The sequence below is a fragment of the Thamnophis sirtalis genome, unplaced genomic scaffold, assembly GCF_051295495.1.
Source record: "Thamnophis sirtalis isolate CommonGarterSnake01/CBP01778 unplaced genomic scaffold, rThaSir2_p1.2 scaffold_2, whole genome shotgun sequence".
NCBI classification, from domain to species: domain Eukaryota; kingdom Metazoa; phylum Chordata; class Lepidosauria; order Squamata; family Natricidae; genus Thamnophis; species Thamnophis sirtalis.
Window position 1 is genome coordinate 56195610 of NW_028261382.1, and position 21313 is coordinate 56216922.

Genomic DNA, 21313 nt, shown 5'->3' on the forward strand with positions numbered 1-21313 from the left:
GGACATGCCCTTTACAATTGTAAGCCAGGACAGTCATACATCAGGACACCGGACACATGACTGGCCTGATTGTAGGACCCTTTTGGCGGCGGTCGTGAAACAAACACTGTGGCCATTAAGCGAACCAATCATGGGCTATGGGCCTGTTTTGACGAAAACCGGAAGGAACTGACGATTTTCGGCAACGGCCATCGTGGTCACATTTGGGGTGTTACAAACAACCGTAAATATGGACCAGGTGCTGAACACCCAAAGTGAGGTCATGTGACTTTGGAGGGTGGGGCGGGGATGGCCCACAGAACTTCAAAACTGGGTCGTAAGTATCTCAGGGAAGTCCATGATAACTTTAAATGGTCATTAAGTGACCGGTCATAAGTTGAGGACTACCTGTGTCTCCATCACCCTGGAACCTTTCTGATTGTCTGATCTGAAAAGATTCCCTAGGAGGAACTTACAAGAGGTTGGATCCCACTGGAACAGGAAGCTCTCGGACTCCTTTCCTGTCCAGGAGGAACCAATAGCCAGTCTTAAGGGATGGTCTCCAAAACCAGAAGAACATTCTACATGGTCACCACACTGGAGAACTGGGCTTCAACCCAACTCCATGGTGGAAGACCTTCAACCCAACACCATGGTGGAAGACCAAGCATCTGACAGTGACCTAGGGCTGGCTCTCTCTTGATTGGGGATCCAACTAAGGTTTTAAGGGAGAAGATCCTGGACTGTCATTCCCACCAGTGGGTTCCTGTGGCACCTTTGTGTAAGGGAGAAGCCAAGGAAGGAAGGAAGGAAGGAAGGAAGGAAGAAAGGAAGACAGCGTGAGGCAACGGTGTTTTAATAAGCGTAGTGTTGACGGTGGGTCTGGAACGAAGTCCGAAAATGGCCACCTTTGTTTTGTGAAGAACACAAGGCCATCGCGATGTGGGTCTCTTCTACGTCGTCATCCCACGGCTCCTCGTCTTCCGAGAGGCCCAGTTGGGCTTTGAGATGTTTCAACTGGGCCAGTGTGATATTGTTTCCTCCACACACGATCACCACGAGAGAGTCCAGCTGGGGCGTCAGCTTGCCTTCTGCTTGTAGCTTTTGCACCCTTCCGCTGTAGACAATGGCTAAGGCAGCCCCACAAGCAGGCTCCACGAGGATCTTCTCGTCATCTGGGGGTGGTGGAGAAAAAAAATGGGGATTTGAACTCACTGAATGAGGCGAAGAGGAAATTGATGCCTATGAGTTCAGCATCATTGTAAATCTAGGACCCTTAAACTGGCTGGCCACTAGAGGGCCGAGAAGAATGTATATACGATTCTGTTTGCTGCCATCTAGTGGTCTTCTATATGGTAGCTCAGCTCTAGGACTCTAGTCTTATCTAACTGAAAGCTTGTAGCGCAAGTGACAGTAAGATTAAAGCTGAAAAGAGGGTCACCAAGAAATAAGATGATGTATCTATGATGGGGGGATGCGGTGGCTCAGCGGATAAGCCGCTGAGCTTGTCAGTCAGAAAGGTCGGCAGTTTGGCGGTTCGAATCCCTAGTGCCGCTTAACGGAGTGAGCTCCCATGACTTGTCCCAGCTTCTGCCAACCTAGCAGTTCGAAAGCAGGTAAAAAATGCAAGTAGAAAAAATAGGAACCACCAGGTAGCAGCTTTCCATCCGTCTTTGGCATTGAGTCATGCCACATGACCACGGAGACGTCTTCGGACAGCGCTGGCTCTTCGGCTTTAAGACGGAAATGAGCACCTCCCCCTAGAGTCGGGAACAACTAGCACATATGTGCGAGACGAACCTTTACGTTTACTTTGATCTATGCTGGAATGGAGTATCCATTAAGCTGGCACAATGAAGACAAGTACTTTTAGCAATAGCAAGAGCACTTAGAATTATATGCCACTTCACAATGCTTTTACATCCCTCCCTGAGTGGTTTACAGAGTCAGCCTATTGCCCCACAAAAATCTGGTTCCTCCTTTTACTGACCTCGGAAGGAGGGAAGGCTGAGTCAACCTTGAGCTGGTCGGGATCGAACTCCTGGCTGTGGGCAGAGTTAGCCTGCGATACTGCTTTCTTTAGCAGATTTTTTAAATTATTTTTTCCCTTCTACAACACCTAACAGTCATTACATCAACATTGTTATGTCATCATACCTGTACATGTATATAATATTTCGCTTCTATATTTACACTTTATATACAGTTCTATATATATTGTTTTTTGGCTTAATTAATTTTATTCTTTTTTTGCAGCCATTTGTACCAATTGTTCCAAATTTCATAATATTCCAACTCTTCTTTATCTTTTAATTTCAGTGTTAATTTGTCCATCTCTGCACAATCCAAAGTTTTTTTAAAATCACTAATTTATCCGAGGGGGTATTATTGTTTCCAGCATTGGGCAAATGCTATTCTAGCTGTAGTTAGCAGATGTATTAATATGTACTTAATTTTCTTTGTATATTTCCCTTTGATTATTTCCAGTAGAAAGATTTCGGATGCGATGCTGCTTTCTAACTACTACACAGGAAGAAAGGAAGGAAGGAAGGAGGGAAGGAAGGAAGGAAGGAAGGAAGGAAGGAAGGAAGGAAGGAAGGAAGGAAGGACTGACTGTTAATATGGGATTTGAAGGAGTTGTAATGAAGTTGGAGGTGGAGGTGGAGGGAGAGGAAGAGGTAAGGTAAAGATAAGGATAGGTGGAGGAGGAAGTGGAGATAGACACGAAGCAGTGACATGCGGTCAGCTTTATGGCTGGTGAGGCAGCTTTTTAGACTTGTGGACTTCAACTCCCAGAATTCCACAGCCAGGCATGCTCAGTTCCGATTTAAAGCGACAGCATTTTTCCCCCTTGCAAAATAAGTTTTCCCATTCTTTTTCTTCTCCCTCCCCCTCCTTCCTCCCTCTCTCCCTCCCTCCCTCCTCTCTCAAACAGACACACACACAGAGAGAAATTGGATCCTTCTCTCACTCACTCACTCTCAAACAAACACAAACACAGAAGTTGGATTGGATATATTTTCCAAAGGCTTGAAAGCAGCTCCTCTGCCATACCCCCCCTTTCCCTGTTGCCTTCTGATCAAACTTTTGGAATTCCTCCCCCCTCCCCACACACGCACCTTTTCCAGCTGTTTCAGAGACGATTTCAACTCTACTTCTGCCTGCCCTCATGAAAGGCCAGAGCTCTGAATCAGACTGAGCTAGTTGCTCCCAGAGAACTCTAAAAAGCCTCTAAAAGTGCCCTCTACAGGAGGCGAGAGAACACGTGCCTCCTTTGCATACGGAATTTTTTGCTTGTTAACCCTTGCTTAACTCTTAAAAGGCGAAAAATTGCTTATGCACAGGAGGCCCCTATTTCTCTGGCCTCCTCCTATAGTTAACACTAAGCACTGTTCCAAGTCACTGTGAATCTGGTAGCAACTACCTTGGCTTTAATTATTTTTAAAAAATTCTTTAAATTTTTTTTTCCTTTTCCTCATGACTCTAGTGACTGCACGTCCCTGACATGAAGATAATGATACTAACGATAAAAATAGGAGGTGGAGATGGAGGTGATGGAGATGGAAGTGGGGATGAAAATGGAGGTGGTGATGGAGACGGAGGTAAACATAAGCTAAAGAAGGAAGTGGACATGGAGATGGAGGTGGAGATGAAGATCAAAACCGAAACAAAGAGGATAAAGAGCTGGAGGTGGAAGTAGAAGAAGAAGTAGAGCCTTAAATTAAAGTAGAAACCGAGGTAGAGGTAGAAACAGTGACAGAGACTGAGAGACAAGATAGGTTGAGTGTGCCAGGTGCCACACCACATACCCACAAACTTTTCAATCGCTTCCACCGCCTCCTGATCCGTGACCACTACTGATAGAGTCGGGTGCTCCTGAGCCAGCTTCAAAGTCTCTGCTGCCACCACGCTCACCCCCAGAGTTGTCGCGACACTGAAAGGAAGAGAAGTGTCAGAGTTACTACACCAAACCATAGTTTGATTAACCGTGTATTATTGAATAAACCCCCAACGAGCTCCTATATAACCCATTATGACAGAGGCCATATTTATCAGATTCACCCTTGACACTTGTGGTGGCCTGTCGGCTGGTGCCCCCTCCCCAGCAGCCGGATCAGAAGAGGGGGCGTAGAAGTTGGGGTCAGCATCAAGGCAACCTGAGGGCTCCGTGGGGAAAGAGGGAACAGAGCTGGCAGAGAGAGAGAGAGAGAGGGGGGGGGGAGGTTGAGCCTGGGCCGTCTGTCAGCCCTCAGATGGAGAATCAACAGCCCCCAGGTCTAGAGGTGGCTCATGAGGAAGAGGAGGAACAGCTGGGCCCAGTGCCTGATGCACAGAAGGCAGAGGAGAGGAGAGCAGTGGAAATCTATGGGCCGGTCCTTAGGACGGAAGAACCACTGCTGCTAACGAAGCCTCAGCCTAGCTCTGGGGATAAAAGGCAGGGAGCGGAGATGAATAGATGTGGCAGAGGAGAGGAGAGCAGTGGAAATCTATGGGCCGGTCCTTGGGACGGAAGAGCCACCGCTGCTAGCGAAGCCCCACCCTAGCTCTTGAGATAAAAGGCACGGGGTGGAGATGAATAGATGTGGCAGAGGAGAGGAGAGCAGTGGAAATCTATGGGCCGGTCCTTGGGACGGAAGAGCCACCGCTGTTAGCGAAGCCCCACCCTAGCTCTGGGGATAAAAGGCAGGGGGCAGAGATGAATAGATGTGGCAGAGGAGAGGAGAGCAGTGGAAATCTATGGGCCGGTCCTTGGGATGGAAGAACCACCGCTGCTAACGAAGCCCCACCCTAGCTCTGGGGATAAAAGGCAGGGGGCAAAGATGAATAGATGTGGCAGGCAACTATTGATCTCCGTGGTGGACAGACTTGTTAGTCTGCTGTGAGAGAGAAAGTTTTTGTTGGGGCTGCTGGCACTCCTAATCAAGGAATCTTTGAGTTCATTTCAGAGGGGTTATCATGTTTGGGGAGTTGTGTCAGAACAATACTCAACCCAACTACAATGTATTTGGTTGTGGCTTCCCATGATCTGCACAACATCCTGTGCAGATGTTCTGACCTAAGCTTCCTGATAAAGCATAAATCACATGCTTAGTCCCCAAAACCCTCTTTTATTTATATGGCTATAAATGATGTCCATTCACAGCCCGTAAAGAGTCTGTGAAGAGTCCAACAGAAGTCTGCCAAAGTCTTTCGGGATAAGGCCAGAGGTGGGTTCCTACCAGTTCGCACCTATTCGGTAAAACCGGTTCGTCAAATCTACTGAACCAGTTAGAAGAGGTTCCATCAGTGGACCCGGAAAGCAGCAGGCCACACTTACAAAAGAGGTTCCAAAATTTTTTGAAACCCACCACTGGTCCTTGGATATGATTATTCTACACTATCATGCTCATATTTATAAAACTCAGTGCCTCTGTGAAAGGTAAGGATGACTACTGCGTTTGTGGTGCAATCAGAACATGGTGTGTGTTGAAGTTGTTTTAACGCAAACCAAAGATGCCTTTTAAAAAACAAGTTTACATCATATTCTTATGCATGCCAGTGCTGTGTGTGAGGTAATTTAAGGTGGTTCTGACAAGTGTCATCGGCATCTTCATATCCGGTCACATGGGCGGCAAGCCACTCCCATCTGGTCACATGGGTGGCAAGCCACTCCCACAAAGGAGGCCACACCCACAGAGTAGGTTCGAACAATTTTTGAAACCCACCACTGGATAAGGCTGATAAGCACCCACCTTTATCTCCCTTGAAACGCTGCCAGACACCTAGTTGCCAATTAGTTTTGTAAGGCCAAAAGGAGCACAGAGTCAAAACGGAGCTTCTCAGAGTTTGAACGACCAGAATGAACAAAATTGCTTCCTGCAAAGGCTCACGTCCATTTGCTCCTCTTTTATGCCTTACGGGAGGGGCTAATAATCTCCAAGCCTTGCACCCAAGTTGCCCCCTTTGTCTTAACTGTTCTTGCCTTCTGGCAACTCCGTGCATGCACGCACTGGGAACAGGCTCCCCCTGTTCTTCTGCCTCGCTGACGTCAGACTCCGGAGGCTCCGGAGACAACACATAACTCCCAGATGGCCCTGTCTCTCTCTCTCTCTCTGGCTCCGATGCAGAGCCCTCGTCCGAGTCTTCCCCAGACACCAGGACTGGCCCATATTCCTCCCCAACCCTCCTCACTGTCTGACTCTGCTGCCAGCTCTGCAGGCCGCCAGCAGACCACAACACTAGGCCAGAAAAGGAGCCAACCATCATCCAGTTGGCGGCATGAATACAGCCACTGTGAATTAGAGAAGAGATGGCCGTATGCAGCCCTAGTTCTTCTCAGCATGGGCTCCTCATCCCGGACAGCAAAAGTCCATCCCAAGTCTCACCTGGTAATTTGAGGAAGTGTCACCAGCTTCCCAGCTGCCAAGGCAGCATTCAGGCTGTGAGCTCCTTTGGTTTCCAAGGCAACCACCGGCACATCGTCCCAGCCCACTTCTCGTAGCCCTTGGACCACTCCACATAGCATGCCCCCTCCTCCGACGGAGAGGGCGATGGCTCCAGGCTTGGAGGACATCTGCTCTTTCATCTCCCGGACCAGAGTCATGTGACCTTCCCTGGAAGGGAGAGAGGTAGGCGGTGAGCCGAACGGCCTTAGCAAAGAATTGAGAAGGCAGGAGAGGAGAGAGGAACCGCGGGAAGACAACAAGACCGAGATGGGTGAATATTTCTTGGAAATATTGGTTGGAAATATGAACTGCAGCCAGGGGTGGGTTCTCCGGCCACCATTACTCTATCGGTTCGGTGCCTGAAAAATTTTGCGCGCTCCACGCACGTGCGCATTGGCACTAAGAACGATCTGCGCATGCATGCAACGTTAAAAAAAGGAGTAAAGATTACATTTTTTTCAATGAAGATTGAAATTGCACATGTGCAGAACAGTAAATCAAGATGGCGCCATCGAGGATAGGACTGGTATCATTATTTCATTTCATTTCATTTATTGAATTTCTAGGCCGCCCAATCCCGAAGGACTCCGGGCGGCTTACAGAAATGAAAATTATTAAAAAAAGAATTAAAACAATGAGACACAACAAAGTTACGAAAAAGCACAACATACACCCAATCAGAGAGGGGCCGGACCTCAATCAAGAGGTCAACAGCCCCAGGCCTGCCGGAAAAGCCAGGTTTTGATAGCTTTACGGAAGGCCATGAGAGTGGGTAGGGCCCAGATCTCTGGGGGCAGCTCATTCCATAGGGCTGGAGCGGCAACAGAGAAGGCCCTACTCCTAGGCGTTGCCAGCCAGCATTGTCCCGCTGAAGGCACCCGGAGAAGGCCCATCCTGTGCAATCTTTTTTTTTTTCAATCAAAAGTTTTATTTCTTTTAAAACAAACATTTCATCATTCCTCAATCCGTAAGACATCAAAGTACAATTTTTTGTATGTCAAAATCATTCTAGTTTACCACCAAATTCTTGTCTAGCCTAATGCATACCCCTCCCTCCACCCCCCCCCAACTCCCCTCCTCCTTCCCCCCCCCCGACTTCCCAGAACCCGTACACGGTATGGATTTTTAACAAACACAGTCTAAAATCTGTTGAAAAAAAAAAGAAATAAAGAAATTAATGACATTCTACATTGACCTTAGCTTCTTCTTGCTGAGCTAACTTTAAACAATTTAAATCATTTCTAATCTTAAGCATAAGCTAACTGGAATTTCTTGTTTGAAAACTGTTTTATTTCATTTTCATTTTCCTTTTTATACAATCACTTATATACTGTGCAATTAAAAAAGCAATAAACACAACTCATCTTCTATTCCACCATGGAAAACCAACATAACACTTCGATCCTCCATACACCCTTTCTTCTCCCCCTCCAACTTTCATTTCTCCCCTCCAGCATTCCCCTCTTCTACTTCCCCTCCCCCTCAAACATTCCTTTCTCCCCTTCCCTCCATCTCACCCTCCTTACATTCCCCTCTCACTCCCTCTTAACTCCTCTCTCTTCTTTCCCTCTACTCCTCACTTCGGTGTATTTCTACTATTCATTAATCTATTCAATTTGTATTTTACACTAAAATTATAAGAAAAGAGAAAAAAAAGGGAAAAGAAAAGGAAAAGAAAAAAAAAGAAAAAAGAGCAACAGTATACAAGTGCATTCTGGAATTTCTTGGTCCCGTATTTATTTTGTATATAGTCAATCCATTTTTTCCAGTCTCGTTTATATCTCTCACTTGAGTGATCTTTAAGATATGCCGATATTTTGGCCATCTCGGCTAAATTTGTAACTTTCAATGTCCATTCTTGAGTTGTAGGCAAGTCTTCCTTCTTCCAGTATTGCGCCACCAACAGTCTTGCTGTGCAATCTTATTGGTCTAAGTTATGCGTCCTCCAGAGTTACTACCTATTCGGCTTAACCGGACCGAATAGTTAGGAACCCACCTCTGAACTGCAGGTAATCCTTGAGTTACATCCAATCATTTAGTGGTGGTTTGAAGCGACAACACCCAACTGGAAAAGAAAGTGATGCACAACTGGTCTTCGCACTTATTAGGACTCTTGCAGGATTCTCAATTGTCCCCCTTAACAACTGCAGTGATTCGCAGGTCCCATTTGTGGGCGTATGTCAAGGACATCCTTCCTTGAAACTCAGCAACTCAAACTCAACTGTGTGGTAGAGATATTCATGGACCCGGACTTAGAGTAGCCCGAAAACCAAATGTGGGAGGACATTTGATATATAGCAAAAGACAGTGGTAGGATTCAGACGGTTCGCACCTATTCAGGAGAACCGGTTGGTAACTTTCCAGGCAGTTGGGAGAACCGGTTGTTGGAAGAAATCTCCTTTTGTTTTTTCCTACTTTACAGGGCTAATCCTGTAAGGAAGGCAGGAAGGAAACATTCTGGTGTTGTTTCTAGCCTAATCTTTGTTGCCCTGCTTACAGAAACTGCCTCTCCGGTTAACCCTGATTACATCGCGATAGCTAAGGCAAAGAAGCGCCCATCGACGGGAGTGACGTTGAGTTGGCCACACCCACGCGGTCACATGACCACCGAGCCCCGCCTACCCAGCTGGTCATTATGGCAGCGAACCGGTTGTTCAATTATTTGAATCCCACCACTGTCTTCAGGTAACCTTTGAGTAACAGCCAATTATTTAGTGACGGTTCAAAGCAACAACACCAACTGGGGAAAAAGTGACGTAGAGCTAGTCCTCACACTTATGGCTGTTGCAGCATTCTCAACATCCCCCTTAACAACTGCAGTCAAGGAGTGCCTGTCTAGCACAACCTTCCTTGAAACTCAGGGGCTCAAACTCAACCAGGTGGTAAAGATGAATCAGTGGTAGAACCATTAATCATTGGAACGCCTTCCCTCCAGAAGTTGTGAATGCTACAACACTGGAAGTTTTTAAGAAGAGGTTGGATACACCTGAGTGTAGAACAAGAAGCAATGGGTGGAAACTAATCAAGGAGAGAAGCAACTTAGAATTGAGGAGGAATTTCCTGACAGTGAGAACAATTAACCAGTGGAACAGAAGTTGCCTCCAGAAGTTATGAATGCCCAACACTGGAAGTCTTTAAGAAGAGGTTGGATAGCCATTTGTCTGAAACGGTATAGGGTTTCCTGCCTAAGCAGGGGGGTGGACTAGAAGACCTCCAAGGTCCCTTCCAACTCTCGATGTACTTGGAGCTTGATTTAGAACAGGCCGGAAACCAAATGTGGGAAGATATTTGATATATAGCAAAAGACCATAAATTGGTTCTGAGAAATTTGAACCGAATGTCCTCCAAAGATGTCTACAATCACAGATCTAGGCTTCACACCAAAATTGATTGATGAGCTTGGCCTCCAAACCTTCCACTGCCTTGAGGATATAATTTCCACATCGGCATAAAAGAAAGTAAGAATGGCCCTTGTGTTCCTTTGGGCACTCTTTAGAATAGACCTTAGTTGGACTTTCCATGTGCTACAGGTATGAAAAATAATTCCTAGATATATATATTAGGAAAAAAAACTTGTTCTATTAATTTGACACCGATGCCAGGGGCTTGCAGATCTTTTCATAAAGGCCATAACCTCTTCTCCTCCCCCTTTTGGCTATAATATAATTAATTCATTCTTTATGCAGTGGGAGGTAAAGGATTGTAGTCCTCCCCTCAAGCCAAGTGAGATAACGGCAGCATCTGGGTAAGGAATCTCTTCTTGGTCTTGTCAGCTAAGATCAAGTGTAGAGAGTGGGTGGATAAAATTAAGGGACCGGAATGCAATCTTGAGCCTTTATAGAAAAGATGGGGCTATAAATTTAATGATGGAGGAGGAGGAGGAGGAGGAGGAGGAGGAGGAGGAGGAGGAGGAGAAAAGAAGGGAGGGAGGGAGGAGGAAGAGGAGGAGTAGAGGAAGTGGTAGAAGGAGTAGCAGGAGGAGGAGGGGGGAGGGATGAGGAGGAGGAGGAGGGGAGGAGGAGGAGGAAGAGGATGGAAGGAGGAAGGAAGGAAGGAGGAGGAGAAGGAGGAGGAGGGAGAGAGGAAGAATGGGAGGAGGAAGAGGGGAGAGGAGGAGGAGAAAGGAGGAGGAAAAAGGAGGAGGGGAACAAGAAGAAAAGATGAAGAAGGAGATGAGGGAAGAAGGGGGAAAGAAGGAGAAGAGGAGGAGGGGGATGAGGAAGGAAGAAAGAGAAAGTGGAAGAAGGAGAAGAAAAGAAGGTGTAGAAAGGAGGAGGAAGGAAGAAGGAGAAAGGAGGAAGGAAGAAGGAGAAGGCAGGAGGAGGAGAAGGGAGGAAAAGGAGAAGGAGGAAGAAGGAGAAGAAAAGAAAGACAAGGAAGAGGAGGTCTATTTCTTTTAGGAATACTTACCAAATCAAGGGGTCATCGAATGGAGGCACATAAACCCACTCAGGATTGTTCTTCACCAACTCTTTAGCTGCTTTTGTGCTGTCTGCTAATATCTGGAGAAATGAAGTCCTTGTGTTAGATCAAGATGCTAAGAAAACAAAATCAAGAAATATTAACCACTATCTGCAACCTTGAAGAACGACAATGTGCTATAGGTACATTGTTCCACTAGTTAATTGTTTTCACTGTCAGAAAATTCCTCCTTAGTTCTACGTTGCTTCTCTCCTTGATGAGTTTGCATCCATTGCTTCTTGTTCTACCCTCAGGTGCTTTGGAGAATAGCTTGACCTCCTCTTCTTTGTGGCAGCCCTTCAAATACTGGAAGCCTGCTATCATGTCACCCCTAGTCCTTCTCTTCATTACATCAGTCCCAGTTCCCACATCCCTTCTTCGTATGTTTTAGCCTCTGTTAAAACATTCATGACCGGGAGAGACATGGGAACAAGGTCAGCCAATGAATAGGCATAGCAACTAAGTCAGTTGGGAGCCAACGGGAGCTTAAACAGAACTGAGTCTGTGCAGAGAATTGAAAATGAAACTTAAGAAGAAAGAAGTCTGCTGCTCTGAGAAGTAAACTAGCAGTCTTGTCTGCGGAAATGAAACTAACTGCTTGTGTTTGCCTGTAACTCTCCTGCCTTGTGTTTACTTGGAGAAACCACCTATTGGTATTGTACATTTATTAATCTATTATTATATATATATAAAGAAGTTAATGAATCCTGCTGCATCAGTTATCTGTGCGTGCTTCTGGATTTGAATTTAGGCAACAAACATTGACATCCTCCAGTCCCCTAATCCTCTTGGTTGCTCTTCCCTGCACTCTTTCTAGAATCTCAACATCTTTTTTACATCGTGGCAACCAAAACTGGATGCCGGATTTCAAGTGTGGTCACCACTTAACAGCCCTGGCAAAAAGGATCATAAAATTGGGCCCGGTTCATTTAACAACCCGCCTTGCTTAATGATGGAATTTCCAATTATGGTCGTGAAGTTAAGAATGACCTGTAATAGCAGATCTTCAAATCTGTTTTTGTTCCTCAGCCCACTGTCTCCACACCTACCTCTCCTTCAACATACACCGAGCTGCCTTCTTCCTTCAGTCGCTCAATAGTGAAAGCTGGGGTACAGGAGGGGACGTAGATGGTGGCTGGGATCCCCAACATTCGGGCAGAGTAAGCCACCGCAAGGCCGGCATTTCCAGCTGAAAAGGAAAGTTGTTTGACGTGTGATGTGAAGTTCGGTGCTGGGCGTGAACCCATGGCCGTCAGCTTTCCAGCTGACAAGCTCAGCATCTTTAACCAGTGAGCACCTTCCCCTTAGCAGGTAGTAACCTAAACAACCCATTTCGTGTGTTAAAAGAGCCATGGTGGCGCAGTGGTTAGAGTGCAGCATTGCAGGCTACATCTGCTAACTGCCGGCTGCCTGCAATTCTTCAGTTTATATTTCACCAGGATCAAGGTTGACTTCCATCCTTCCAAGGTGGGTAAAAGGAGGACCCAAAATTGTTGGGGGGGCAATATGCCGACTCTGTAAACCGCTTAGAAGGGGTTGTAGAGCACCGTAAAGCAGTATATAAGTCTAAGTGCGGTATATAAGTGTATGGTGGTGGTGGCCTTCCATACTTTTCATAAGGACTTATGGAAGGTTTGTTGAGAGTGGAGAAACAATATAAACATTGTGTTCTGGCTGAGGCTTCCCGAGAGCATGAAGCAAACTCCTGGTCCTGACAAAAACCCCTTTTATTAATTGGCTGTGAATTCTGCTCATTCACATCCAGCAAAGTCTTTCGAGGGAGGATTTACGGTCACAGACCTTATCTGGCTTGGAGAGCTGCCAGGCCAATATCTGGAGAACTTGGCAAGGAGCCTCGGAGAGTCATGAGCCAATGAAGCTAAGTAATTGTCTCCTGCAAACTCCACTCCCCTGTCGCTCCTCTTTTATTTCCTCTGGGAGGGGCCATTCATCATCCCCATGTGGCCTTACTCCCACGTTGACCCTTGTTCTTTAGCTGTTCCCTTTTGTCTGGCAACTCTGCACATGCGCAGACTGGGAACAGGCTCCAGCTGTTCTTCTGCCCCACTGATGTCCGACTCTGATGGCAGCTGATAACTGTCAGATGGCCCTGGCCCCCTCTCTGCCTCTGACACAGAGCCCTCATCAGAGCCCTTCCCCAGACTCCAGGACTGGCCCATGTTCCTCCCCAACCCTCCTCACTATCTGAATCTGCTGCCAGCTCTGCTGGTGGGCCACAACCCCTTGACTTTCATAGCTCAGTCATGTTACTTTTACCCTACATCACCTGATAGACTGGGGCTACTTCATAGCCTTCATCCGTAGTGAACCCCCCCTTTTCCACACAGTTGCTGACCCAATACTCATATTTGTTGTAAGGCCGCCCTGGGTATCCATTTACCTGAGGAAGTGATGAAGTGCTTGCACCCTCGTTCCACCCACTGTGGAAGCAAAAAGCAGACATGTGAGAAGGTGGCCTTCTTCACGGCAGAAGAGAACTTCCACTGACTGGAGGCCTTTCTCAGTTGACGTCCCTTAACATAGTCACAAAAATAGAAGAATCCCCGTTTCTTCGAATATAGCTGAGCATTTGGATCGCGTTAGTTGGGACTGATGGATATTCATCAACATTCCCAAGTCATGACTGAATGTATAGGTGATGGGAATATTAATTGAGGTTATCCTCAACCTATGGCCACAACTGAGCCCAAAATTTCTGTTGCTAAGTGAGACATTCAAGTGAGTTTTGCTCCACCTTATGAATTAGAAGGATTTTTTCCCCCCTCAGGCTTCTAACACCTACAACACTGGTTATTTCATTCATCATCATCTTCTTTTAATGATCCCTTTCGGGTCTGGGCAACGGAATGGAGCTTAGTGTTTACTGGCCGGATGCTCATCCTGTTGCCAATGAGGAGTTTTGTGCAGCAGAGATATTCTCATTGTGCCCAGAGAGAGAAATATCGGCCTCTACCTAGGATTGAACTCACCACCTCCTGAATGTGAGGTGAGAGCTACACCTCTAGGCCACTGCACCACAAAACTGGTTATTTCATCAACATTAAAGGGCTTCCAGCAAAGGATGAATCATCATCTCGCAGAATGTTCTACAGGCCCCTGGACCAAGCAGAAATTGGGCTAACTAGATGGCCGATATTCTACCTTCTGATGCAAGGATTCCATAATTCTCTTTAAAAAAAAATTGAAACGTCAACTAATTGGCTGAACTTGGTTCTTGAAGCCTTTGCTTCAAGCACTGTCAGATGTGAATTTGACAACTCCCTTTGGGCCCCACTCCTAGGATCTCTCTCTCAATCCATACCGTTTTGCAGAAGTTCCCGATGCCCCGTATCTTAAAAGAAGCTGTGGGTTGGGAGCACTCCAGTTTGAGATAGACCTTGGTGCCAGCCAACTTGGAGAGCGGGGTGCTTTCTCTCAGTGGTGTGTTTACATGGAGATGATCAGTAGGAGCCATCTAGAGGACTGAGAAAACAAAGATGGTGAGATCCAGAATGATTGAACTCAAGAGCCCTTGGTTAGAATATTCATGACCGGGAGAGACATGGGTAACAAGGTCAGCCAAGGAATAGGCATAGCAACTAAGTCAGCCAATGGGAGCTTAAACAGGTCTGAGCCTGTGCTGAGAATTGAAACTGAAATGATTCTGTTTTCTCTTAACTCTGACATGAAACTAACGATTCTCTCCTGCAAAAAATTTTTGCTCGCCAAACCAGCAATAATGCTGGTAGCAACCCACCCCTGATTTGTATGCCACTCAAACTCATGTATGTAACATGACAGTTATACAAATTTAATAAATAAATAAATAAATAAATAAATAAATAAATAAATAAATAAATAATCATACTGTAGCTTCCCGCTGTCCCTCGCTTCCTTCTTTTTATATAAAGCACCACACAGAGCAAACAAAGGGTACAGTCACCATGTGCTTTACTGCTCAACTATATTACTGAAACAGGAAACAAGCAGAAAACCTGAAAAGAGCACAGAATAAATACCATAAAGGCAGACTTTGAAACACTACCATCTATTGGCTAAATACTACTGTAGTTGTTGTATAAAAATATATTCCAACAATGAATTCAATTCCTTCCTTCCTTCCTTCCTTCCCTTCCTTCCTTCTTTCCATTCATTCATTCAATTCATTCCTCCTTCCCTCCTTCAATTCATTCATTCATTCATTCAGGCCTATAAAACTAATGAGGTGTTGGGTTTTTAAATTTATGTTTGTGTGTGTGCCTTTGAGTCAAAAGTGCTGCCTTCCTTCTTAGGGCTTGGGAGAGCGCCTGGCTGAAGTTCACCCAATTGGCTTTGCGCCTAAGGTGGGACTAGAACTCACGGTACCCTACTTTGTAGCATGGTACCTTAATTACTTCATCATCCTGGCTCTTAATGAGTTTTTAAGATGCCATGAAACTTTCCTTCAGTTTCCTGGCATCTCCCCTATCCACATATCTTTTTTTAATAAAGTTTTTTTATTTTTTTATTTTTATACATCTTATTGCGTGAATGGTTTGATTCCTGGGTGTCATACAGTTCAATACAAAATAAGCATAACAGTATTAGTCCTAATAATTACATTTTATTTTCATTTTTTGTTTTACTAACACATAGCCTCTACGATCATCCTTCAATTCTCAACTTTCTCGTAGTTCTTCCATATGTTGCATTATCTTAACATCTGTTTTTACTACTTTCCCCCCTCTTATTTCTACCTCTTGCCCCCCACTCCTTCCCTTACCATTCTCATATTCAAAGTCGTGATCCTTTGTTTTCCTTATTCAATATTTCAATATGCACTTCTAACATCAATCATGGCCTTTCAAGCATTTAAGGTATATTCATTGTTAATCACATTTTTTTTTACATATTTAAGTCCACATATCTGAACTGCAAACATTGGCATGGCCAGAAGATGGCAGAAAACAGCTGTTTTTGGAGGCGCGTGTTAGATGGCTGCCCCCTAGGGACTATCTGGATTTCTGCAGCCCAGATGTGTAAAAGGCTTTCCCTATGTCAAAGCAAATGGCACCAGAGGTCTCCCAGCTAGCTAGAGGAAGTGCTTATATAGATGGCTGCTGTCTTCTCCACTTCTGGATGAAATCCAACTCTTCAGCTGTTCAGGGGTGAGTAAGCAGTGAAGGCCCATTGTTTCTCCCGAGGAGGGGATCCATGGGGTTTTCAAAGCTTTTTTTTTCCTTCCAAAATTAATCCGGGGAATTTCAGCTGTTCCCTGCGTGTCAGTTTCTCTGCTTCTATTCAGTTGTCTTATCAGGAATGGCGCAGTGTCTTTGTCCCCGGTTGAAGCTATTTCCTCTCTGACCACTGTGAGAATCCAAAGAATCCACACGTCTGTCTGTCTGTCAGCCTTTCTGCCTGCCTGCCTGTCTCCCTTTCTCTCTCACTCTCCCCCTCTGTCTGTCTGTCTGTCTGTCTGTCTGTCTGTCTGTCTATCATCTATCTATCTATCTATCTATCTATCTATCTATCTATCTATCTATCTATCTATCTATCTATCATGTATCTTTATCTATCTGCCTCTCCTCCCCCCTCTCTCCCCATCTGCCTCCTAATTGTGTCTGTCTGTCTGTCTGTCTGTCTGTCTGTCTGTCTGTCTATCTATCTATCTATCTATCTATTGCCCATCTATTTGCTTCTTTCCACATCTGCCTCTTGATTCTCTCTCTCTCTCTCTCATCTATCTGTCTGTCTGTCTGTCTGTCTGTCTATCTATCTATATCGTCTATCTCATCTATCTATCATCTCTCTTTATTGCTCTCTCTTTCTCTCTCTCCTTCTCTCTCTCTCTGTCTATCTCTCGCTCTCATATATATATATATGAGAGCGAGAGATAATGATATATATATATATATATCATTATCACTATCTCTCTCTCATCTCTCTCTCATCTATCTTATATCTATCTATCTATCTATCTATCTATCTATCTATCTATCTATCTATCTATCTCATCTATCATTTCTTTATCTCTCTATATCTCTTTCTCTCCTTCTCTCTCTCTCTCTCTCTCTCTCTCTCTCTATCTATCTATCTATCTATCTATATATATAGCTATATCATTATCATTATCTCTCTCTCTCATCTATATATCTCTATCTATCTATCTATCTATCTATCTATATCTATTTATCTATCTATATCGTCTATCTCATCTATCTATCATCTCTTTATATCTCTCTCTCTCTTTCTCTCTCTCTCCTCTCTCTGTCTGTCTGTCTATCTATCTATCTATCTATCTATCTATCCATCCATCCATCCATCCATCCATCCATCCATCCATCCATCCATCCATCCATCCATCCATCATGCCTTCCATCCATCCTATCATCTCTACCCACCCACCTACCTGTCCATTCCCCTTTTGCCCCTTTAATGAAGGAATGACACTAAGAGAACAGAGAGAGAGAAGAAGAAGAAAAATGCTTTAGGCCCCCTTTTTAAAAAGACTTTCCTACCTTCCCCCTGAATCAGGATATGGCGGCTTCGTCTGTTGCTGTATATCACTCTGATGGGACAGAAACCATCCCTCCAGCCAATTCCCTACCGATAGAACCCGGCCTCTCGTCCACCTTTTGATTATCTGACCCCTTGAGCCCCCTCATCTCCTGCAAATCCGGAGGCTGAATGTGTGTGGCTTGTTCGGAGTTATTTAAGCGGCTCAGAAGGAGCAGCTGAGAAACAAGGAGGCACTTACCGCAGGCCAGCCCAGGGAAGGCTGTGGAAAATGCGTTGCTGGAAGCGAAGGGTGTGTGTGTGTGTGTGTGATGGTCTTGGTAGTCTTCAAGGGATGGAAGCCAACGAGGGGTTTAACTTCGCCTCTCAGGCAGCCTCGAACTTGAACTCTGCTGTGTTGTTGGGGAACATGAGTCCTTCTCTCCCACTTTATAAGCTGGGTGTCTTGGCTTGGGGCCCAATGAGGGGAGGGAACCAGGCACCCCCCAAGACTACCCCCTTGATCTCCGATGACATCCCTCCTTTCTCCGGTCCAACCCGAAATTCCAGCTGGAGAGAGAAAAAAAAGAGCAGAAAGGATGAGAGTTGAGTTTGTGTGTGTGTGTTAAGGGAGGGGTTGCGACCCAATTCTGTCATTTCAATTCCAAAAGGGGAGACGGCCTCATTGGTTGGTTGGTGGAGGGAAGGGAGGGGGGGTGCCGGCAGGCAGGGGAGCAGGCTAAAATGACAAAAGGACCCCTTCGCTCTGACCAAAACCAGCTCAAACCAGGACGGGTGGCTCGATCCGGAATGGGGAAGAGCCCAGCTCAAAAACTTCCCATCCAATCCAGCAAAACAAAACTGTAGGATAGCAGTCAGCTTTTTCCTAGCCCTATTTTCTAGGCCTGCCCCCTTCTGCCTGCTTCGTTTTATTGAAAAGTTTGTCTCCGCCACCGACTTTTGAGAAAAATAAAATAAAAAGAACTACTACTCTACGCAGAAAAAGAAGAAGAAGAAAATTGTACCCAAGAATCTCAACACCACTGTGGTTGGGAGGCTGGATCTGTGATTGTTCTCCAATTTGTGAAGGGGTTGTGTAGGAAACACAAGACTTGAGGTGGCTGGGAGGACAAGGGAAGATTTTAACAAGGAGGAATGGCTAGCAAGGCTTAGTAAAACTGGGCATCAATCCTTGGCTGCAAAAGATCACAAATTTGAGCTTGGAGAAGCTACGTACAGACAATTAAAGGAAAAGGAAAAGGCTCTCCTTGAACATATGTGCTAGTCGTTCCCGACTCTCGGGGGCAGTGCTCATCTCCGTTACAAAACCAAAGAGCCAGCGCTGTCCGAAGACGTCCCCGTGGTCATGTGGCCAGCAGGACTCAACGCCCCCGAAAGTGTACAGAATTCTGCTCCCTTCCCACCAAGGGTGATTCCTATTTTTCTACTTGCATTCTTTACGTGCTTTCGGACTGCTAGGTTGGCAGAAGCCGGGACAAGTCACGGGAGCTCCCTCCGTTACGCAGCGCTAGGGATTCGAACCGCCGAACTGCCGACTTTCCCGATCGACAAGCTCAGCGTCTTAGCCACCGGGTTCGATGGGCAATTTGGATACTGTCTCAAAACAGAAGGTCCTGTGGCAAGACTACCACTACTCCTTATCTCTGGGGCCAAGCGTGGAAAGAGGACGCCCTCCAACTATCAACTCCCCAAGTTGGAAAATCCAGGAATCTTCGAATGCAACCATAATTTGCGTCCTGCAAATTAGTTCTGCCCTGATGATTTCACCCCGTTTTTGCTAATCATTCCGAGTGAGGCATTTTGCAAAATCATCTCATTTTGCCAGTTGGAAATTTAATTGGTTTCTCCTTGTTGGAGCTGCAGTTCTATTCCCCTATAGAACTCAAACGTATTTTCACTACCAGGCAGCCTAGCAACTTATTATAAAGTATTGATTCTCTCCAAGCTGAAGTTTGCACGGATGCCACGATATAGCAGCAGTCTTGTTGACATAGGTAAAGTTAAAGGTTCCCCCTGCACATATGTGCTCATCGTTCCCGACTCTAGGGGGCGGTGCTCATCTCCATTTCAAAGCCGAAGAGCCAGCGCTGTCCGAAGACGTCTCCGTGGTCATGTGTCCGTCATGACTCAACGCCGAAGGCGCACGGAACGCTGTTCCCTTCCCACCAAAGGTGGCTCCTATTTTCCTACTTGCATTTTTTTACCTGCTTTCGAACTGCTAGGTTGGGAGAAGCTGGGACAAGAAGTCACGGGAGCTCACTCCGTTACGCGGCGCTAGGCAGGAGTGGGTTCTAGCAGGCCCTACTGCTGGTTCGCTCCTCTGCGCGCCTGACCTGCACAATTAAAATTGTTCTGTGCATGCGCAGAACTGAAAAATAAGACGGCGGTGCCAACCAGGAAACCGGTTCAGGGACACGGCAGGCCTGGGTCACTGCTGGTTTCAACGACCCAGGCCGTCAAACTACTACCGGTTCGGCCCCCACCATTGGCGCTAGGGCATTCGAACCGCCAAATTGCTCACCTTTCTGATCAACAATGTTCTTGTTGAAATACATTCCTGCAAATTGCATTCTATCAGCAAGTTCCTGTGTGTGTGTGTGTGTGTGTGTGTGTGTGTGTGTGCAGGGTTCATAAGGCTTACTCCTTCCTCTTTAAGCATATTAAGTAGGAATAATCCTCTGAGTTATGAACACAATCGAGACCACAATTTCTGTGGCTAACCGAGGTGGTTGTTTTATAGGGCCGTGCCTGATTTTTTTTTACAACCTTTGGGGCAAAATTGTTCAGCAAATCATGGCCGTCGCTAAATGAATCACATGGTCGCTAAGCGAATCCGGCTTCCCTCATCGACTTCGCTTCTCGGGAAGCCAGCTGGGAAGGTTGCAAATGGTGATCACCGGATTCTGGGACACTGCAACCTTCGGAAGTCCCTGCCAGTTTCCAAAGCACCTGGATTTTGATCACGCAACTGTGGGAATGCTGAAGTGCCAGGACTGGTCGTAAGTCCCCTTTTTCCCCAACCTTGCTGCAACTTTGAATGGTCACTAAACAAACCTTCCAGGTACAGTTAGTCCTCGACGTGCGATAATTCATTTAGTGGCCGTTCAAAGCTACTACGGCATTGAAAAAAGTGACGACCGTTGTTCACGCTTACGGCCGTTTCAGCATCCCCATGGTCACGTGATCAAAATTCAGGTGCTTGGCGATGGACTCGTACTTGTGACCGTTGCTGGGTCCCCTTTTCGCGATGCAAAATTGACGAGGAAAGCAGATCCACTCAACTACCGCATTACTCACTTAAGGACTGCCGGGATCGACTTAACAGCCGCGGCAAGGACGTTTGTAAAAGGAGGCAAACCTCACGTAACGAATGTCTCACTTGACAACAGAAATGTGGGGCTCAATTGTGGTCATACGTTGAGGACTGCTTGTAGTTCAGACTGCTACTTTTAAACCTGATTTGCGGGGGGGGGGGGAGATCAGGAGGTTATTGTAGGAGATGACCAGGCCCGAAAGGAGGGGTCAAATATATCATCAGCCTTGAGTCCCTGCGTGCCCAAAAGAGATCTAAATCCAGCCCTCCTTGAATTCTTTTGACTCTTATCTACCGCCAATTTGCTTTGGCCATTAGTAGTTCAGATTCTTCTAGAGAGTGAGAGCTTGCATTAAACCTTTATATGTTCTGACCAAGATTTCCCCAAAAGGCACAAAGCAGATTCCTGGTCCCGACAAAACCCCTCTTATTAAACGAAGGTGAATTCCTCTCATTCACGTTCAGCCAAGGCCTGGCAAACAGTCTTTCAAAGGAGTATTTATGACCACAGACCTTATCTAGCTTGGAAAGCTGCCATATTTTCCCAAACGCTGTGCAAGGAAAGGCTGGGCACAGAGTCTCTGAGATTCACGGACAGATCTTCACACTCCTGAAATGAACTAACAAATGAATGAATTGT

At 46.0% G+C, this 21313-nt stretch overlaps 1 protein-coding gene across 2 annotated transcripts; it reads right to left on the bottom strand.

Moving 5' to 3' along the window:
• Nucleotides 1–819: 819 nt before the first annotated feature.
• Nucleotides 820–17956, bottom strand: SDS (serine dehydratase). Of its 2 annotated transcripts, none has more exons than XM_087705663.1 (8): nucleotides 17602–17956; nucleotides 14188–14348; nucleotides 13267–13306; nucleotides 11915–12054; nucleotides 10815–10906; nucleotides 6345–6572; nucleotides 3789–3913; nucleotides 820–1154 (listed from the first exon to the last, which is right to left on the bottom strand). In XM_087705663.1, exons 2-8 carry the CDS (start codon nucleotides 14338–14340, stop codon nucleotides 835–837), a joined length of 1098 nt encoding a protein of 365 aa, XP_087561789.1. In that variant the 5' UTR covers nucleotides 14341–14348; nucleotides 17602–17956; the 3' UTR covers nucleotides 820–834. The 2 variants fall into 2 exon arrangements, with proteins under 2 accessions (XP_087561789.1, XP_087561790.1); XM_087705664.1 differs by lacking the exon at nucleotides 17602–17956 and adding an exon at nucleotides 17363–17562.
• Between the last annotated feature and the right edge of the window lie 3357 nt (nucleotides 17957–21313).